General features: G+C 41.7%; 2 protein-coding genes across 2 annotated transcripts; both read left to right on the forward strand.

Annotated features, from left to right (window-relative positions):
- The first annotated feature begins 4734 nt into the window (after positions 1-4734).
- On the forward strand, positions 4735-5715 carry LOC140835915 (uncharacterized). The gene has a single exon (XM_073201326.1). It carries the CDS (start codon positions 4735-4737, stop codon positions 5713-5715), a length of 981 nt encoding a protein of 326 aa, XP_073057427.1.
- Positions 5716-21512: 15797 nt separating this feature from the next.
- LOC140835917 (uncharacterized) lies at positions 21513-22238 on the forward strand. Its single transcript, XM_073201327.1, has one exon. The coding sequence runs from the start codon at positions 21513-21515 to the stop codon at positions 22236-22238; it is 726 nt and encodes a 241-aa protein (XP_073057428.1).
- Positions 22239-22780: the final 542 nt, after the last annotated feature.

Raw genomic sequence — 22780 nt, forward strand, 5'->3', positions numbered from 1 at the left:
CAAATACATTAACACCAATATTTCCATATTTAATTTACTAAAGATCACTGATTTCTTATATTCTTGTTGGAAATCTATCAATCAGTGTTTTTCCAATTTAGTTGTGGAGATATTCTATATATGATTATTTTTCCTTTGTATTGGGGAGTAGAAATCTGTCAATCAATGTTTTTACAATTTAGTTGTGGAGTCTATGATTATTTTTCCTTTGTATTGGGGAGTAGAAATCTGTCAAACATTCAACTTTGATTTCTTATTTTATGTCTTCGCAATTCCTATGCACATACATACACTTTCAGAAAACATTCGTGAAATACAGCTAAAAAGAAAACAAAACAATTACTTTTTTTTGTTGGATTACCGTTTTCTTCCACCCAAAACACAGTGAAAACTTAAAATTTTCAGTTTTGATGTTCGAAATGTTCCTGGCGCGTTGCATGAATTAAAACATCCATAGGATTTACAGAATTGTTTACCCTTCCATAATTAATGTCGGCTCCGACAATTTTGGTTTTTATGTGGATATATCACTTCTTGTAAATCTCTTCGAACGGTTCTACCTCATTTAATCGTCTAATCAGAAACACTATTAGATACTGAATTTTTTTGTTTGGATCGCACTAGAGATCTCAACAATTTTGCGCTGAGACTAGATCGCTGGAATTTCAGAGATCCTGCGGCGATATGTCCGTGAAATTTTTCTTGTAAAAAAGCAAGGTGGCCGAAATTTTGGTTTGAGGGAGGAAAGAAGGAAAGATGACCAAAAATATTTTTATGTCATACGACAATCAATAAAATATTTATTGACTTTGATTCCGAATCACATCAGCAATCCTTCTCCTATAAGGATACATTATCATACTCCCATCATGATTTCTATTTTCATTAATTAATTAAAATTATCATGTTTAATATATTATAAAAATTCAGCTCTTGATAATGTGTGATATATATGACTTTCATTAATCTATCATATAAGATAGCAGAATCCTTAGTAATATTTTTAATATAAGAAGAAATATAATTTAAACTTCCTAATAATATTTGTACTGGGGGTTTATCAGTTATAATATCAGTAAATTCTGAATTAAATTCAATACTTTTTTGAATATGAATATGACCAAGAAATGTAATATTCGTTTGAAATAAAATCATTTTAGATTTTGATATAATCAAACCATTCAAGATAACAATATTTTTAAACATATCTAAATGTTTAAAAAATGTTTCAATATCTTTTGAAAAAACTAGAATATCATCAATATAAACAATTATAAAATTACTGTAAGAATAAAAAATATAATTCATAATTTTTTGAAATTATGAAGAGCATTTTAAGGCCAAATAACATTACTGTCCATTCATAATGTCATATTATAACATTAAAAGCAATTTTATATCTATCAGATTATTTTATTTGAATATGCCAAAATCCTGATTTTAAATCGAATTTGAAAATATAATAGCACTGACAAGTCTATCTAATAAACTTTTTTTTTTTTTTTTTATTAAGAATAGGATGCCTAATCCATTTTAGAACCTTATTTAAAGGTTTACCGTTTATGATTAATCTAGGAACTCATCTTTCATGTTCAGTATGTTATTAACATAAAAAGCATTATAAAACCAACTAAATTGAGAATGTTTTATCAAATCTTTATCTAATAAAGAATGTATTTCATTCTTAGATAATTGTAAATATTCAGAATTCATTTGACAAGGCCTAGCTTATGTAGGAATGTCATTTTAAGGTAATAAAACAATATGCTTTTTTCGATTTAAAAAAGTATTAGAAAAATCATTACAAATTTCTAAAAGAAATTTATAATGAATAATTTTAAATTTATCCTTCAAAAAGTATTAGAAAAATCATTACAAATTTCTAAAAGAAATTTATAATGAATAATTTTAAATTTATCATGTAATTTAGGATCTTTAATCATTTCATCTACAGTTAGTTTATTTATTTCTTCTTTTAAAGAATTTATTTGAAATATTTTTCTATCAATCTTTTCATGTAATTCATTTATATTCTACTAATAGGCTTAGTTATAAATTGAAAGGAAATAAGTTTTCCTTCAAAAGTTCCTATAATTCCTTGTTCATTAACAAAAATTATACGATAAATTTGGTATATAAAAGGAAGTTCTAAAATTAGTTGACTTGAAATATCTTTTGATAATAAAAAACTTGTAGAAATACAAGTTTTATCCTTGCATATATAAGCTTTTGATAATTTATAATTGATTTATAAAGGTTCTCTTCCAACATGAGAAAGAGAAAGAGTAGTTTAAAAATACTTAGTAGGAATTAATCCTTCTTATATAACATTTAAATCAACACAACTATCAATCATAGCTATAAAATTTTCTTACAACAATTATCAATTAATAAGGTAATATTTGTATACTATTTTTGAGATATGATCATACTTAAAACATAAATATTTTTGATTTGAATCAATAAATAACATAATATGAAATTTTTCATTATTTAAACTAAAATCTTCATTAGATGCTTCTTTATTAATTTCAATAACAGAAATTCTATTATTTAGATTTAAATTATTTTTGATACCCCCGGATGGAGGATGGGCTCGGCCTGCTCTCGATAGCCCATCTCGAGGGAAACCCAGCACTCAGAGGAGCACTTGAGGTCATCCGCGGGAGGTCATCCCTAGCCGACCTCCCATATCAGCAGTTACGATGATCGTAGAGTTCAGACGACCTCCCAAGCCGACCTCCCAAGCCGAGCCGACCTCCAAGAAGGTAATATCGTGACGATTGGAGATCCTCAGCCGACCTCCCGAGCCGAGCTCCCATAAGGTCCTGGCTTCAGGCGGGCTCATACCTACGAGAGCTCTTACTCAGATATTAAGCGCGTAGCCCACAGAGATCAAAGCCCAGAAAGGTAAAGCCCATTAAAGATCTAATTAAATCTGGCACGATATCTTTGGGCAAGATCTAATCAAATCTTCCGAAGATTCTGAAGATCTAAACCTACCAAAACTAGGACTCTGCGGTTCACCTATAAATACCAGGTTTCGTTAACTCTAAAATTCATTCACACATACACACATTCTCTCAGCACACACGTTGTTCTCTCAGTTTTCTATTCTCTGACTTGAGCGTCGGAGGGGCTACGCCGGAACAACCTTCCAGCCCCCCTTCTAACACTCTTGTTTGTGTTTCTTGATTTTGAGGTGTTGGATCTGAGCTGCACAGGTGACGTGCCGACCTCCCAGCCAGCGTATCGCGGTTAGATCCGAGCTCTCCAAGTGAAGATCTGACCACCCAGTTAGCATCACCGATTTTAGCAATATCAATTGGCGCCATCTGTGGGAAAATATCTGAGAAGACGTAGACATGTGGGGATGAACAGGTAGAAGAACAGGCCCTGCAGGCGGCAACCGAGGTCCCCAAGGTGGCAACCAAGGCCTTGCAGGCGGCAACCGAGGTCCCGAAGGTGGTCAAAGGAGAGGAGTGGCTGATCTTAGTCTAGACCAATTGGCCCAGTTGATTAATAGGTCTGTGAATGAGGCCCTCCGTCGAAATCGGACTCCATCACCACCGCCACAACAACCTCCTCTTCCTCCTCCTGATCATATAGAAGCCATTTGGGAGGAAGTCCGAAGGCTTGGCAGGCGGATGGGGGACCGACCTCCCGTGCTGGACTGGGAAAGCCCACTCTCCCTCGAAATACTAAATGAGGACCTCCCCGTTAACTTCCGCCAACCAACTGTTAAGGATTATGATGGAAGTACTGACCCCGAAGAACACCTGGGAAGGTTTAATAATTCCGCTTTGCTCCACCGATACTCAGATGAGGTCAAATGCCGGGTCTTCCTTACCACCCTGGTAGGACCCACCCAGAGGTGGTTCGATTTGCTCCCGCCGCATTCCATTACTAGCTCCCAAGAATTTAGCACCCTGTTCATAAACCACTATGCCACAAGTAAGAGATACTTGAAAACATCATTGGGCTTGTTCAATCTGAAACAAGGAGATGCAGATTCACTGAGGGACTTCATTAGACGATTCAACAGTGCAGCCTTGAAGGTCCCAGCTGCAGCAACGGGGAAACCTTGGTAAATGCTTTCACACAGGGGCTCTGAGGGGGACAATTCTTCAATTCCTTGGTCAAAAAACCCCCCCAAAGTTATGATGAGCTCCTGAGCCGGGCTGAGAAATATGTAAACCTTGAGGACGCACAAAGGCAAAGGTGAGTGGATATCCGACCCGGTGATAAAGATAAGGGGAAGGAGGAAGTGGAACCAAGTAGGAAGAGGCCTGCAGAAAGAACAGAGGAAAGGAGCCGAGGTCCTAGACCTTTCCCTTATGCCCCATTGGCCATGAGTTTGGAAAGAGCCATGGCAATTTGCGAAGAAAGAAGAAAGTTGGAGCACCCGAAACAAGCCGAAAAGGGGCCGCGTTTACCTCCCTCAGATAAGTTCTGTGAGTTCCATCAAGAGTACGGTCATGTTACGAATGATTGCCAAAAATTGGGTGAAGAGGTCCAAAGGATCATGCAAAGAGACCCTCACATGAAGAACTTCTTAGCCTGATCAGAAGGAAGGTACCGAGATGATAGAAGGGATCGAGGACCTACTGGGGTGAATCAGAGGCCGCAAACCCGGGAGAACCGACCAAACCGGGGGGGTCGAGATGACCCTCGCGACATCAAGGACCTCAGGTCCAGCAGATTGCTAATGATCCGACCAAAGGTATAATCTATATGATAACGGGCGGCGCCACCGACGGAGATTCAGGAAGAGCTCGTAAAGCTCATGGTCGGAGATTGGAGAGTCTGGGGTTATACCTTGCCCCCAAAGATGACCACGTCATTGGCTTCGGGCCGAATGATTTGAAAGGTGTTGAGGCGCCTCATAACGACGCCTTATTAGTCACTCTTACTGTCGCCAACTATGACGTCGCAAGAATCTTTGTTGACACCGGAAGCTCAGTTAATATTCTTTTTAAAAGAACCCTTGACCAAATGAAGGTGGAAGGTTTCGAGTTTGATCATATCTCTACGCCTTTATTTGGCTTCACAGGACATGCGGTCCAAACTATTGGACAAATCATGCTCCCCTTATCTCTAGGGACGGGACCGCACCGCATCACAAAAATGACATGTTTTACTGTGGTGGATGCCCCTTCTTCTGTCAACGGTATACTTGGCCGACCTGCTCTGGCCGATTTCCGAGCTGTAAGCTCCACCTACCATCAAAAGCTGAAATATCCTGTGGGGAATGAAGTGGGAGTCGTAGGGGGAGATCAGAAATCCTCACGACGTTGTTATGTAGATGAGGTAAAGCAGGAATTCAAAAGATCTCGGACCGAGGTGGGGATGATTGTGACCCAACCAAGTGTGACCTCCAGAAAAGAGGTTCAGCTCACATCAGAAGAGGAGCCAGAAACAATAGAAATAGGGGTCCAACAGAGCGTCAGGGTGGCGGCTGATCTTGAACCCGAAACTGAGCATGATCTGCTGACTTGTTTGAAAACTAATCTTGATGTATTTGCTTGGTCTTCACAAGAGCTCCGTGGGATCAGCCCCGGGATAATGGAACACCGCCTCAATATACTTCCTGAAGCTCGGCCAGTCAAACAGAAGAAAAGGCATTTTGGTCCCGAGAAGGACAAGGTAATAAAAAAACAGGTAGACGAGCTCCTTAAGGCAGGGCACATTAGGGAGGTCTTTTTCCCAACATGACTATCAAAAGTTGTCTTGGTCCCCAAGAGCTCGGGAAAGTGGAGAATGTGCGTCGACTTCAGAGATCTTAATAAGGCTTGTCCAAAAGATTGCTACCTCTTGCCGAGGATAGACCAACTGGTTGACTCCACCGCAGGTCATCAGTACTTATGTTCGATGGATGGTTATCAGGGATACCATCAGATCCCCCTAGCAGAGGAAGACCATGACAAAGTAAGTTTCATCACCTCCAAAGGGACGTTCTGTTATGTGGTGATGCCTTTCGTGTTAAAAAATGCGGGAGCCACCTATCAAAGGCTCATGGACAAAATTTTCTCAGCTCAGGTCGGAAGAAATGTGGAAGTTTATGTGGATGATATTCATATAAAGTCCAAGAACTCAGCTGATCTCATAGAGGACCTCCGTGAGACCTTTGCCACTCTAAGATCTTACGGGCTAAAACTGAACCCCCAAAAGTGCACTTTCGGGGTCAAGAGTGGGAAGTTCCTTGGGTACATGGTAACGGAAAGGGGAATTGAGGCCAATCCTGATAAAGTGAAAGCTATTCAATCTATGACACCTCCTGGGAATCTCCAGGAGGTCCAGAAGCTTGCCGGGAGAATCGCCGCTTTGTCACGATTCATTTCAAGAGCGACGCATCGAAGTTTGCTATTCTTCCGAGTTCTCAGGAAAGCTAAGAAGTTCGAGTGGGATGAAGAAAGCGTGAAGGCATTCGATGATCTAAAGAAGCTGTGGGGACCCGGACGCTAATCAAGTACTTACTCATGTTTGGGACTAATTAATCAATTATAAAACAGGGTCTAAATATTTTTTTTTTTTTTTAAAATACACAGCGGAAACGTAATGTAATTTACTCAAATTACATATTAAACATGAACATACATCTCAGTATAAAAGTACAAGTCCTGTACAACATACATTTATTCAACTAGGGTTTAACAGCTAATATCAAGTGTCTAACCCTATTTCTAAACCAAGTCCGGAATCACCATGCTATCTGTCTTCTCTCATCCTCTTCTTGACCCTGATCCAGCCCCACCTGTTATCATGCACACATACAAAACAAGACAACAGCCGGATAACTCCGGTGAGATATAAATATCCCAGTATAAACAATGTAAACATGCAGTCATATAAAAGCATATACGAAAGCATATAAGAAGTATTCATAACATGTCTCAAATCAGAAACATAAATTCATATCAAACATTCAATAATCATGAATGGCATAAACAATGTAAATCAACATGTCATATCAGACTCCACTCAACCGACGCGTCGTCTCGGACTCGACTCCACTGACGCGTCGTCTCAAACTCGACTCAACTCTATCCTAGGGATCCCGATGTCTGAATATATGTATTATATCGAATCTCAGTCGATAGGAATGAATCAATCCCTAAACGGCATCGATATAATTCTTATATCAGTGTCTGGGCGAATCAGTCACAGAATTGACGACTCAGTCAATAACCCGACGAATCAGCCAGTAATTAGGGAATCAGCCAATAACCAGACGAATCAGCCTGTAATTAAGCGAATCAGCTTAAGTTTAGACGAATCAGTCTATAACCCGACGAATCAGCCGGTGACTAGGCGAATCAGCCTATGATTCAACGACTCAGTAATCAATACATACAGTCAGTATCTAAGCAAATCAGTCAATGACTAGCGAATCAGCAGTCATTACATGCAGTAGCTATAAATCAATAGGCTACAAATATCAATCTTATCACACAGTAGCTATAAATCAATAGACTACAATCATAAGTCTGATCAATTGCAAATATCAATGCAATAAGTAAAAGTATGTGATTTAGGGAAACTCGAGTCAAACCTCACTCGAGTTGTGCAATCCCAACTCAACATTAATTTATACCTTTCTTTCTGATATTCTGGCTCTGTCGAAGTCTCGAACTCAAAACCTGTCACTATCGATCTGACAAGAACAATATCGAGGAGTATAATATCAATACACTACTCGAATCAAATCTGTTCTGCTCAATACTTAACTTACTTCAATATCGATGGCATAACGGTATAATATCAATATACCCAACCATACCATATCAATCAGATATTAATTGTAATATCTCCTACTCAATAACAACTCAATTCTGATATCAACTCGAGTCCAAAACTACTCCAAAAATCATAACAATTCCATAATCAGTCCGTTTCTTAATCTGACTTCGATTCTATGATGTCTACTATGTCAAGCACAACATATATGAGTTCCATTCAATTCTGACAATATCATAATTTCAAAGCATGTCAAAACGTAGTAAAACTTACGTCCAGTCGTAGCCTACGTTGCTAGGAACTCGATACTGAAGTCGGATTCAAAATCAGACGGACGGATTTCTCGAAAAAGGCGTAAGGATTTTCTCCTTTCTTCTTCAGACCCTTTTCTTCACTTTTCTGAATGAATTTCGAATGGATTACCACCTATATATACCATTGCATGCATGTCAAAAGGTGGCGCATTCTTTGCAAGGCACGTCGTATCGCGGGTGCGGGAGGTGTAAGACCGCGGGTGCGCTCATGCGTCGACAATCTTATCCATCTTGCAATTGCACGACCGCGGGTGCGGTACATGTCGAGACCGCGGGTGCGGTCCCTGTTAACACCGCGGGTGCGGTGAGGCTTCGGCCTCCTCTTCACAATTTCATTAATATCGACCGCGGGTGCGGTCCTTCTTCAACTGCAGGTGCGGTCTTGCTTCGCATGCCCTCTTACACAATCTCATTTTATCAACTTAAAATCTTGGCATTACTTTTCTCCAGCTAATCCGTTCTGTCTATAATCATTTCAGATTAATCTCAAATTACTGTAATAACATCTCGGGCCTTACATTTCTCCCCCTCTTAGATCTGAGATCGTCCTCGAACTCGCAAGTAATCAATTCAGATTATCAGAAGAAATGTATACAGAGTTTAAATTAAAAACTCATCTCAATGAATCTGTTCTGAAATTTCAATCTCATATCAAATTCTATCTCTACAACTAGCTCTGATAAAGTCAATCTCGCAACACTGGCTATACATCATCCGTATATGCCAATCTGCAATCTATAACAAAACAATACCATCTGTAGTTGTTATCCTATCTGTTTATCCCAATCTAGAACATAATCAATCTTCATCTTCAATTACCAATCGTTATTATCCAACGTTGGTTTCTTAAATCTGTCCATTCTGAACTATTTTGATAGCTACTGTCATACAATCAATCATGTCATGACAATAATCTATATCAACTAGTACTAACATCCAGTACCAAAGCTCTACAATTATCTGTCAATATCTGATAATATACTCTGACTATCTGTCAATCTGTAATAAATCTGCACAAGAGAGCTTATGATATAATCTATCACAAGTACAACTCCGTCAAAATCACAATCTGATATCATCTAATTCTTGCATTCTCGTCAATATGACTATTTCTTTGACATTGATCTAAGTCATCTGGTTTTGTTTGTACGTAATCTGGTACAAACTGATAGATATAGATTGAATAATCTGTCAATCATAATCATATCATATCATAATCTAAAGAAAATGGCGGTAATTTCATTACGAAAGCCATAGAAATGTACTCCCATTTCTGTTCAGAACTATACAAAATCTGTAATAATCTTCTGATTTCTATCTTTCTATCTTTTCTGTTAGCAATTTAGACATATCAGTACAATTTCTGCCAACATTTCAATACATTTCTGGTATAACTGATCTCATCTGTCTATATCACCACTATCTGTTCGAATACAATACAGTCGCAATCATCAGACTGAACACTAAATCCACGACTGTAAATTTCTAACAATATCTGTTCTTTCTGATTCGAACTATTTGATATACACAAATCAGTTAATTACATAAATTAAAGAGGAAATACCTACCTGGTATTCGGCTCTGACTATCAATATCAAGCTTTGCTGTACAATTCTGACACATCTGACATCACAGAATAATCAATCTCATACAAAATACAAAATCACGTATCTGTTACTCTGATCGACACTCTGTTCTGACTATCGATATTGAGTTCTAAATATTCTAATCAACTTTTTAAACTGCTATCAATTCGAAATCAACTCTGGTTCGGACTGTACAATATAATCTTGATTGTTTACTATCTTTCTCAATCAGGATTCAAAATTTCAACAATTTCTAAGATCAGTTCAAGACTAAAATCAATCTCTCTGATTGGAATCAGATCCGAAGTCTTATCAGAGAAAACATCGAGAACTTTCTTATCATTGGTAAATCAGCCAATGATAGACTCAACTTCAGTAAATCAACTGAATACATAAGGAGTCATTCTGCTCCTTTATGTAATAATCGAGTCATAGCTAGTACGAATATCAAAGGAATTCTCAGTCTAGAATTCTTATCGTACAATATTCATTTCTTGATCATCTCAGGTTTAATTCTCACCATCTTCTGGAATTAATCTATGGTAGCTATGTACTTGATCAGCATATCAATATCAGTAATGCAGTTCTAAAATCATAGAACACCAGTACAATGCAAGCTACCACACGATCTAACTCGATCTCATTCTCATCCTACTGTAGTATACAAGATCAAACAGAAATCACTGATACAAGATCTTTTCTCAAGGAAAGAAACACTACTACAGTAAATAAAGACTCAACAGATAATGCATGCATCAATGCAAATCTCTCAGAAATAAAAGCATGTGAAGCACCGATATCCCTCAATACATATGCAGGATAATCAAACAAATCAGTTACCTGCAACATCATCATCTGGTGCTTCCTGAGCCTGCTCCTCGGTCAAAGCAAATACTCTGGCCTGCTGTCTAGGAGGCTGGCCCACTGTCTGGCTTCCTCCTGGCCTCTGCTGTGACTGAGATGGTGCTGGCTGAAATGAAGGAACGGCAGCTGATCGTCTACTCCACTGGGCCGCTGATCCAGATGCTTCGGTTCCCTGGGATCTTTGGGAACCCCTCTGTGGACACACTCTAGAAAAATGTCCCTGCTGCTTGCAGAAGTGGCAGCTACCAAGTACTCCTTGGCATTGCTCAGTGGAATGTCTCCCTCCACAATTTCCGCAGTACACTCCCGTATAACTCTGCTGAGAGCCACTAGAGCTAGAAGAACTGCCGCCAGACTTCTTAAATTGCTTTCCTCTAGCTTTCAGAAAATCTTTCGTTCCACCACTGCTACTACCACTCTCGAATTGGGGAAGTGGTTGCTGTGGTCTCGACACTGGAGGAACAAATTCAGCTCCTCTCTGCCTTATCAGGCCCGCTTCAGCGCCTTTTGCTCTATTCATGGCATCAGCAAAGTTATTGGGTCGCCCTGTGTTCACCAATGTAAAAATATCGGGATTCAAGCCATTGATGAACTGATCGGCAACGGCTTCATCGTTGTCAGCCACATGTGGAGCAAACTTCAACAAGGTAGAGAACTTGGTCACATATTCTTCAATGTTCAGCTGACCCTGTCTCAAATTGGCAAACTCCGCCCCCTTGTCTTTTCTGTACGATATTGGGAAAAATCTCTGATAAAACTCAGTTTTAAATACATCCCAAGTAATAATCGTACCTCGTTGCTCCAAGGCCCTCTTTATTGTAACCCACCAGCTTTGTGCAACATCAAGCAACTGGTGCCCAATCAATTTAATCCGGCGCTCATCACTGTACTCCAGTGAATCAAACAGCAACTCAATACTACCTAACCAACTCTCACACTCGACCGATGTCTCAGTACCTTTCAGAGTGGGTGGTTTGAATGACTGAAACCTCTTCAGCAAGGTTTCCATTGGAGTTGGTGTTACATCCATTGGAGGATTCGATGTACTACCCTGTTCTGGGATTCGTCTAGGAGGCATATCTGAAACTCAAAAGGATTAGTAATCCAATCCAACACACATGTTTCAATTCAGTCTCTCCTCCCGATCATCTTACTGCTGATCGAAAATCAGTTCAGATTCGTTCCCAATAATACATATTACAGAATCAAATCAGATAAATCAAGTAACATGTATTATATAAAGCAGTAAAGAATACTAGCAATCATAAGCAAGGAAAGAAACACATTCTACCCCGCTCACTAGCCTCTTCTATCTCAATCTAAAGAATCTACAGTTCTGGTACCTACAGCTCTGATACCACCTGTTGTGGGGACCCGGACGCTAATCAAGTACTTACTCATGTTTGGGACTAATTAATCAATTATAAAACAGGGTCTAATTTTTTTTTTTTAAAATACACAGCGGAAACGTAATGTAATTTACTCAAATTACATATTAAACATGAACATACATCTCAGTATAAAAGTACAAGTCCTGTACAACATACATTTATTCAACTAGGGTTTAACAGCTAATATCAAGTGTCTAACCCTATTTCTAAACCAAGTCTGGAATCACCACGCTATCTGTCTTCTCTCATCCTCTTCTTGACCCTGATCCAGCCCCACCTGTTATCATGCACACATACAAAACAAGACAACAGCCGGATAACTCCGGTGAGATATAAATATCCCAGTATAAACAATGTAAACATGCAGTCATATAAAAGCATATACGAAAGCATATAAGAAGTATTCATAACATGTCTCAAATCAGAAACATAAATTCATATCAAACATTCAATAATCATGAATGACATAAACAATGTAAATCAACATGTCATATCAGACTCCACTCAACCGACACGTCGTCTCGGACTCGACTCCACTGACGCGTCGTCTCAAACTCGACTCCACTGACGCGTCGTCTCAAACTCGACTCAACTCTATCCTAGGGATCCCGATGTCTGAATATAGGTATTATATCGAATCTCAGTCGATAGGAATGAATCAATCCCTAAACGGCATCGATATAATTCTTATATCAGTGTCTGGGCGAATCAGCCACAGAATTGACGACTCAGTCAATAACCCGACGAATCAGCCAGTAATTAGGCGAATCAGCCAATAACCAGACGAATCAGCCTGTAATTAAGCGAATCAGCTTAAGTTTAGACGAATCAGTCTATAACCCGACGAATCAGCCGGTGACTAGGCGAATCAGCCTATGACTCAACGACTCAGTAATCAATACATACAGTCAGTATCTGTAGGGACCCGTTCCAGAATCACCTACTAAACAAGAACTAAGCATGCGATTAACTTAATTAAAAACAATTAGAAAATAAAAGCGGAAAACTGTCACCAAAAGATAGTTATACAACCCAATCGAAAAATCCAGGACAACTCAAACTAAAATGAAATATACGGTACAACCATATCGAATCAAAAAGATATCGAAGAACTAAACCAACCATCTACTCAACGTCCTCCTCCTCCTCCTCCTGAGCTGTCCAACCTGAGGCCTGCCCCGTGGGAATGGGGTGTCCAAGATAAACAAAACCGAGGACGTGAGCGATAAGAACGCCCAGTACAAAAGCATGAGTATACAAACCTATATGAAATGCACATGCTATGATATGATACCAGGGTAGTCAAGAAATAGGAGTCACAAAGGATCTCAAAATGCTCAGTCTAGAGGCGCCAAGTGGATAGTGCCGCGCGGTACTCCTCTGGGTCACTGCATCCACTACAAGAACAGACGTGGACCTAAAATGTCCCGGATCACCGAAGCCCTCCGGACCCGTCGGCCACTGTGTACTCTCGGTGTCCATGCGTCCACAAGACAAGACAGGGCTGAGCGGCCCCACAAGATATAGCTTATCTCGAAAGAGATACAGCTCAACAGTAAAGGCTATCTCGAAGGAGATACGGCTCAACATGAAATGCAACATGCATCATAAAGCGTGACATAATAGCATGCATCATATGACATATATCAATGCACCACATAATCATGCAACACATATAAGGATGTATACTCGACCAGGATATCTCGGATAGTACTTTCGTACCTCTATCTCAGCAAGCCTAGCCTTACGCAACACCGCTAATCAGGTCTAGAACAAGCCTTCGTCCGTCGACAGCCCTTTGATGTCGATTGCCTCGTAACTCAGGCGTCACTACGCTACTAATCCTGGCAGCTCTTGTCTAACGCTCGACCGACAAACTAACCCTAGAAACCTTCCAAACCTCTCAAAATGAGACACAACTTCAAGAATTGACAATACAAAATGAGGAAATCCGAGCACTATTTATAGGCTATGTTCGGATCCACCGAACCCACTTCAGAACGTCCGAACTCCCACGTGTCCATCGGCTCTTGACACCTCATGATCGGATCCACCGAACCTACACTTCGGATCATCCGAGCTTGCATGCAAACTGACGTGTCGATCAACTCTTGACACCTCATGATCGGATCCACCGAACCCACTTCGGATCGTCCGAACTCTTCGGTGCTACCGAACCATCTTCGGTCCATCCGATCATGACCACGGTCAAAATTACACATTAAACCTTCTTAATCACCATTAATCCGTTAATTACCCAATTTGGAATTCGGGCTACTACATTCTCCCCCCTTAAAAAGATTTCGTCCTCGAAATCAAGTTTATAGGATGAACAAAAACTGAAATAACAACATTGTTATTATAACTCAATTTGTTGTTGAACACAACTGATATTTGGATTACAACGGAAAAACACACACACCTCCATATTACAACCATAGTACAACTCAAAAGAGCTCTGGATGCTCCGAACGCATACGACTTTCTAACTCCCAAGTGGCTTCTTCAGTGCCTCTGCGCTGCCACTGAACTAAGACAAGAGGAATGATCTTATTCCGCAATACCTTGTCTTTGCGATCGAGAATCCGCACTGGTCGTTCCACGTAAGACAAATCCGAATTTAGTTGAACTTCAGAGGGATGCAAGATGTGAGACTCATCTGCTATGTATCGTCTCAACAAAGATACGTGGAACACATCGTGAATACTTGATAGGTACGGCGGCAATGCAAGTCTGTAAGCCAAATCTCCCACGCTTTCCAATATTTCAAATGAACCAATAAATCTCGGAGACAGCTTACCCTTGAGACCAAATCTCAAAATCCTGCGAAAAGGTGAAACTCGGAGAAACACTTTCTCACCTGGCTGAAAATAAAGAGGTCGACGTTTGGTGTTCGCATAACTAGCCTGTCGATCCTGAGCGATCTTAATCCGCTTCTTGATTACTGCAACCTTATCAATAGCCTGCTGGACTAACTCCGGTCCCTCAACATGTCGTTCCCCAACTTCATCCCAAAATAATGGAGTACGACAACGTCGCCCATACAACGCCTCAAATGGTGCCATACCAATACTACGATGGTAGCTGTTGTTGTACGCGAACTCAATCAAAGGCAAATGATCCTGCCAAGCGGTTCCGAAATCCATAACACAAGCTCGCATCATATCCTCAAGTGTACGGATAGTCCTCTCTGTCTGACCGTCGGTCTCTGGATGATAAGCCGTACTCAAACTTAGTGAAGTGCCCAATGCTGACTGAAAACTGCCCCAAAATCGTGAGGTAAAACGAGGATCTCTGTCACTAACAATACTGACTGGCACTCCATGCAGACGTAAAATCTCTTGAATATACAAGCGAGCCATACGATCAAAAGTGAAATCCCGGTTATAAGGCAGAAAATGAGCAGACTTGGTGAGTCGATCCACCACTACCCAAATAGCATCACTATTCCTCGAAGACAATGGTAAGTGAGTAATGAAGTCCATCGCGATATGCTCCCACTTCCATTCAGGAATAGGTAAGTTCAGAAATAATCCTCCCGGTCGACGGTGCTCTGCCTTAACCTGCTGACAAACCAGACGCTTGGAAACAAACTGATAAACGCTGCGCTTCATCCCTTTCCACCAAAATCGTGTCCTCAAATCTTTATACATCTTGTTGCTTCCTGGATGGACACTCAACTTGCTTCGATGTGCCTGAGATAAGATCTCTTCCCTCAAAGTATCATCCTCTGGTACCACAACCCGATTAGACAGACACAGAAGACCATTAGACTGATAATGGAAATTGCTATCTCCACCAGCCAACCGAGCTAATCTCTGAGTCTTGAGATCAGACATCTGAGCATCTCGAATCCGAGCGAACAAAGCTGGCTCAGATAAAATGGTAGCAACACGAATGCTCTCCATACCTTTCCGATGTTTGAAATTAAATCCCAACGAACAACAATCCTGGATAGTACTAATCATAGCACTGGTCTGAAGTGCAGAGACTCTCACCTTGCGACTAAGAGCATCGGCTGTGAGATTCGCAGAGCCTGGATGGTATTTGATCTCGCAGTCATAATCTTTAAGTAGATCCATCCAACGACGTTGTCTCATGTTCAACTCAGCCTGAGTGAACAGATACTTCAGACTCTTATGATCAGTAAAAATTTCAAACTTAACCCCGTACAAGTAATGACGCCAGATCTTTAGCGCAAACACAATAGCAGCTAATTCTAGATCATGAATAGGGTACTTCTCCTCGTGAGGTTTTAACTGCCTGGATGCGTAAGCGATCACATGACCATTCTGCGTCAACACACACCCTAATCCTTGAAAAGAGGCATCGGTGTAAACACTGAAACCATCAGATCCTGACGGTAATGCCAAAACAGGTGCAGAAGTCAGAAGTCGACGAAGCTCTCTGAAACTATCTTCGCACTCAGATGACCACTCAAATGGAACATCCTTCCGAGTAAGCTGCGACAATGGTCTAGCTACCTGAGAGAAATTCACGATGAAGCGACGATAATACCCTGCCAGACCTAGAAAACTACGGATCTCAGCCACCGTCGTAGGACGTGACCAATTCAGCACTGCTTCGATCTTGCTGGGATCCACAGAAATTCCTTCCTTGGAAATCACATGACCAAGGAATACTACACGATCAATCCAAAACTCGCACTTACTCAGCTTAGCATACAATTGCTTCTCGCGAAGAATCTGCAACACAATCCTCAAGTGCTGGATATGCTCTTCCACACTGTGAGAATAAATCAAGATATCGTCGATGAAAACCACAACAAACTGATCTAGAAAATCCCGAAAGACTCGATTCATCAGATCCATGAACACCGCTGGCGCATTCGTCAATCCAAATGGCATAACTAGAAACTCGTAATGCCCATATCGAGTACGAAATGCAGTCTTGGAAATATCATCATCTCTAACTCTCATCTGATGATAACCCGATCGCAAGTCAATCTTGGAGTAAACAGAGGTACCCTGGAGCTGATCGAACAAATCATCGATACGAGGTAATGGATACTTGTTTTTGATCGTCACACGATTCAGCTGGCGATAATCAATGCACAATCGCATAGATCCATCTTTCTTCTTGACAAACAATACTGGAGCTCTCCAAGGTGAAACACTCGGGCGAATATAACCTTTATCAAGAAGATCCTGCAATTGCTGCTTCAATTCTCTCATCTCTGACGGAGCAAGACGATAGGGGGCACGAGAAATCGGTGCAGTCCCTGGCATTAACTCAATGCCAAATTCCACCTCTCTAACCGGAGGAAAACCAGGAATCTCATCTGGGAAAACATCAGAAAATTCACAAACCACTGGAATATCCTCTATACCAACAATACCTGTGGATGAATCAATCGCATAGATGAGGTAGCCTTCCCCGCCCGACTCTAAAGCACGACAGGCTTTCAGAGCAGATACCACTGGCATCGGAGGTCGCGCTCCCTCACCATAGAAAAACCAACTAGAGCTCTCAGTCGTACGAAACTGAACAAGCTTCTGGTAACAATCCACAGTAGCTCGGTAAGTAGTCAATAGGTCTATACCTAGAATACAATCAAAATCTTCCATCTCCAGGATCATAAGATTCGCAATCAATTCGTTACCCTCAAAATCTAAGAGACAACTCATCACTAGACGCTTTGCTAACACCGAATGACCCATCGGGGTAGAAACGGAAAGAATGACGTCTAGAGAAACATACGGTAACTTATGACGCTTAACAAATCGTGCAGAAATGAATGAATGTGATGCTCCGGTATCAATAAGAACAAAAGCAGGAATACCGCATAAACGAAAAGTACCTGCTATGACTCTCTCCGTTTCATCTGCAGCCTGATCCTGGTTCAGCGCAAAAACCTGACCTTGGGCACGAGGTCGAAGATTTGAACTACCCACTGCCTGACCCTGCCTCCTCTGCTGAACAGTCGTCTGAGATCCGGAACCAGATCCTGCTCCACCTCGCAACTGAGGACAATTCTTCTTGAGATGACCCATCTCTCCGCACTGAAAACAAGCTCCCGCGGCTGATCGGCATTGCTCCGATGGATGGTTCTTCCCACAATGCACACAAGAAACCTTCTTCTTACCAAAGCGGAAAACACCGCTAGACCGTGATCCAGATCCAGAAGAAGAAGAACCAGATTTCTTGAAAGACTGAGATCGAGGGCTCAAAGTACTCGGAGGTCTAGAGGAAAGAATAGCCCTACCACGCTGGAGACTGATCTCTGCCTGGCGACACCGGTTCACTAACCCATCATACGAAGTAGGATTATCACAGACAGTGACTCGATCAAAAATCTCCTGGTTAAGACCCTGAAGGAAATGGTCATACTTGGCCTCAGAACTGCCACTGATATGAGGAGCAAAAGGTAACAACTCAAAGAACTTCTGCTGATATTCATCAACAGACATACTACCCTGCTTAAGATTTAGGAGCTCAATCGTCTTTGCCTGGCGAAGGGCTGGAGGAAAATACAGCTGCATGAAAGCTGCACGGAAATCGGCCCAAGTCACCCTACCCTGGGACTGGACTATCGGCGCAGAAGTCGATCGCCACCACTTGCGCGCACGGCCCTCGAGCAGAAAACTAAGGGTCTCCATCCTCTGCTCCTCGGTGCACTGGAATGCACGGAAACAACTCTCCATGCGCTCTAACCAATCCTCAGCATCATCGGGAGTCTCACCGCCGACTAAAGGCTTAGGCCCCATCTGAATGAAACGGTGCAAATCAAAACGCCTAGGACCATCCCGACGATGACGATGTTCACGATGACGCCTACGATCGTCCTGGTCACCCCAACGACCTACACTTCCCTGACTACTCTCATCACCAAAGTGGTCAGCCATCGCTACAAGATAGAATGGGGAAAATGGTAAAATGGTCAACGAAAATCCCAAAACAGAATCTATATCCCAAAATCGTAAGCATGCTCTGATACCATAAATGTAGTGACTCGTTCCAGAATCACCTACTAAACAAGAACTAAGCATGCGATTAACTTAATTAAAAACAATTAGAAAATAAAAGCGGAAAACTGTCACCAAAAGATAGTTATACAACCCAATCGAAAAATCCAGGACAACTCAAACTAAAATGAAATATACGGTACAACCATATCGAATCAAAAAGATATCGAAGAACTAAACCAACCATATACTCAACGTCCTCCTCCTCCTCCTCCTGAGCTGTCCAACCTGAGGCCTGCCCCGTGGGAATGGGGTGTCCAAGATAAACAAAACCGAGGACGTGAGCGATAAGAACGCCCAGTACAAAAGCATGAGTATACAAACCTATATGAAATGCACATGCTATGATATGATACCAGGGTAGTCAAGAAATAGGAGTCACAAAGGATCTCAAAATGCTCAGTCTAGAGGCGCCAAGTGGATAGTGCCGCGCGGTACTCCTCTGGGTCACTGCATCCACTACAAGAACAGACGTGGACCTAAAATGTCCCGGATCACCGAAGCCCTCCGGACCCGTCGGCCACTGTGTACTCTCGGTGTCCATGCGTCCACAAGACAAGACAGGGCTGAGCGGCCCCACAAGATATAGCTTATCTCGAAAGAGATACAGCTCAACAGTAAAGGCTATCTCGAAGGAGATACGGCTCAACATGAAATGCAACATGCATCATAAAGCGTGACATAATAGCATGCATCATATGACATATATCAATGCACCACATAATCATGCAACACATATAAGGATGTATACTCGACCAGGATATCTCGGATAGTACTTTCGTACCTCTATCTCAGCAAGCCTAGCCTTACGCAACACCGCTAATCAGGTCTAGAACAAGCCTTCGTCCGTCGACAGCCCTTTGATGTCGATTGCCTCGTAACTCAGGCGTCACTACGCTACTAATCCTGGCAGCTCTTGTCTAACGCTCGACCGACAAACTAACCCTAGAAACCTTCCAAACCTCTCAAAATGAGACACAACTTCAAGAATTGACAATACAAAATGAGGAAATCCGAGCACTATTTATAGGCTATGTTCGGATCCACCGAACCCACTTCGGAACGTCCGAACTCCCACGTGTCCATCGGCTCTTGACACCTCATGATCGGATCCACCGAACCTACACTTCGGATCATCCGAGCTTGCATGCAAACTGACGTGTCGATCAACTCTTGACACCTCATGATCGGATCCACCGAACCCACTTCGGATCGTCCGAACTCTTCGGTGCTACCGAACCATCTTCGGTCCATCCGATCATGACCACGGTCAAAATTACACATTAAACCTTCTTAATCACCATTAATCCGTTAATTACCCAATTTGGAATTCGGGCTACTACAGTATCTAAGCAAATCAGTCAATGACTAGCGAATCAGCAGTCATTACATGCAGTAGCTATAAATCAATAGGCTACAAATATCAATCTTATCACACAGTAGCTATAAATCAATAGACTACAATCATAAGTCTGATCAATTGCAAATATCAATGCAATAAGTAAAAGTATGTGATTTAGGGAAACTCGAGTCAAACCTCACTCGAGTTGTGCAATCCCAACTCAACATTAATTTATACCTTTCTTTCTGATATTCTGGCTCTGTCGAAGTCTCGAACTCAAAACCTGTCACTATCGATCTGACAAGAACAATATCGAGGAGTATAATATCAATACACCACTCGAATCAAATCTGTTCTGCTCAATACTTAAATTACTTCAATATCGATGGCATAACGGTATAATATCAATATACCCAACCATACCATATCAATCAGATATTAATTCTAATATCTCCTACTCAATAACAACTCAATTCTGATATCAACTCGAGTCCAAAACTACTCCGAAAATCATAACAATTCCATAATCAGTCCGTTTCTTAATCTGACTTCGATTCTATGATGTCTACTATGTCAAGCACAACATATATGAGTTCCATTCAATTCTGACAATATCATAATTTCAAAGCATGTCAAAACGTAGTAAAACTTACGTCCAGTCGTAGCCTACGTTGCTAGGAACTCGATACTGAAGTCGGATTCAAAATCAGACGGACGGATTTCTCGAAAAAGGCGTAAGGATTTTCTCCTTTCTTCTTCAGACCCTTTTCTTCACTTTTCTGAATGAATTTCGAATGGATTACCACCTATATATACCATTGCATGCATGTCAAAAGGTGGCGCATTCTTTGCAAGGCACGTCGTACCGCGGGTGCGGGAGGTGTAAGACCGCGGGTGCGCTCATGCGTCGACAATCTTATCCATCTTGCAATTGCACGACCGCGGGTGCGGTACATGTCGAGACCGTGGGTGCGGTCCCTGTTAACACCGCGGGTGCGGTGAGGCTTCGGCCTCCTCTTCACAATTTCATTAATATCGACCGCGGGTGCGGTCCTTCTTCAACTGCAGGTGCGGTCTTGCTTCGCATGCCCTCTTACACAATCTCATTTTATCAACTTAAAATCTTGGCATTACTTTTCTCCAGCTAATCCGTTCTGTCTATAATCATTTCAGATTAATCTCAAATTACTGTAATAACATCTCGGGCCTTACAGAAGCATTTGGCAGAGCTCCCCATATTAGCCAAGCCAGCCTCAGGAGAACCATTATATGTATATCTCTCGGCCACTGAGATGGCTGTCAGTTCAGTCTTGGTCAGACAGAAAGGCACCGAACATAGCCCCGTATATTACATCTCTCATGCCCTCAAGGGAACGGAGCTCAGATATACAGTTGTGGAGAAGCTTGCTCTGGCTTTGGTCACGACAGCTCGAAGACTAATGCCATACTTTCTATCTCACCCCATTATGGTCCTCACTAACAGTCCCCTTGGGAAGATAATAACTCATGCTGATATCTCGGGAAGGTTAGTGAAATGGATCACCGAAATGGGAGAATATGACATTCAATATGGACCCAGGACCGCAATAAAGGCACAAGCTTTGGTCGATTTTCTTGCTGAGACTTTGCATGTTGATATAGAAGATCTTTGGAAAGTATATGTGGATGGTTCATCCACTAATGAAGGCAGTGGAGTTGGTGTGTTATTGATCTCTCCGAAAGGGGATGAACTAAAGTTAGCTGTGAGACTAGACTTTAGGGCATCCAACAATGAGGCAGAGTACGAGGCGGTCTTAGTGGGTCTAAGAGAAGCACGGCAAGTCGGAGCTGCTCGGGTCCACATCTTCTCTGATTCTCAGTTGGTGGCCCACCAAATGAATGGATCCTATGATATCAATAACGAAAGATTGATAGAATACGTAAAAGCGGTGGAGGCGGCTAAAGAACTCTTTATAGAACTGGTTTTAAGCAGATCCTCAGGGAGGAGAATGAGGGAGCCGACTCCCTCGCAAAAATGACAAGCTCACTTCACAGCTGGAAATCAAGAGAGGTGGTGGTCCAAGTAGAACTAAGTCCTTCTTTACACTATCCCCTCTCTTGAGCACAAAGACAATGACTGGCGCGCCGAGTTATTGGATTACATGAAAGATGGAATGCTCCCCGAAGAACCGAAAAAGGCATACAAGATGAAGCGAAGGAGCCTTCGGTTTATACTGGTCAACGGAACTCTTTACAAGAGGTCAGTCTCTCGGCCTCTTCTCAAGTGCTTGGGTCCCAAGCAATCTAACTACGTGCTAAGGGAGATTCATGAAGGCTGTTGCGGAGATCACTTGGGATCTTACTTGCTAGCGCGAAAGACACTCTTGGCCGGATATTTCTGGCCACTATGTTAAAAGACGCTCTAGCCATCGTCATCTCATGCGACAGCTGCCAACGTCATGCTAAGCTCCAACATCAACCAGCTGCACTAATGAAAAGTATTGTGGCAGCCTGCCCGTTTGACCAATGGGGGATCGACATTGTGGGACCTTTTCCTACGGCCCCAGCTCAGAAAAAGTTC

The sequence above is a fragment of the Primulina eburnea genome, chromosome 7 (genome assembly GCF_022965805.1).
Source record: "Primulina eburnea isolate SZY01 chromosome 7, ASM2296580v1, whole genome shotgun sequence".
Taxonomy (NCBI): Eukaryota; Viridiplantae; Streptophyta; class Magnoliopsida; order Lamiales; family Gesneriaceae; genus Primulina; species Primulina eburnea.

Coding starts and splice junctions, on each gene's coding strand:
- LOC140835917 (XM_073201327.1), top strand. CDS start 21,513: ATGGCTGTCAGTTCAGTCTTGGTCAGACAGAAAGGCACCGAACATAGC.
- LOC140835915 (XM_073201326.1), top strand. CDS start 4,735: ATGATAACGGGCGGCGCCACCGACGGAGATTCAGGAAGAGCTCGTAAA.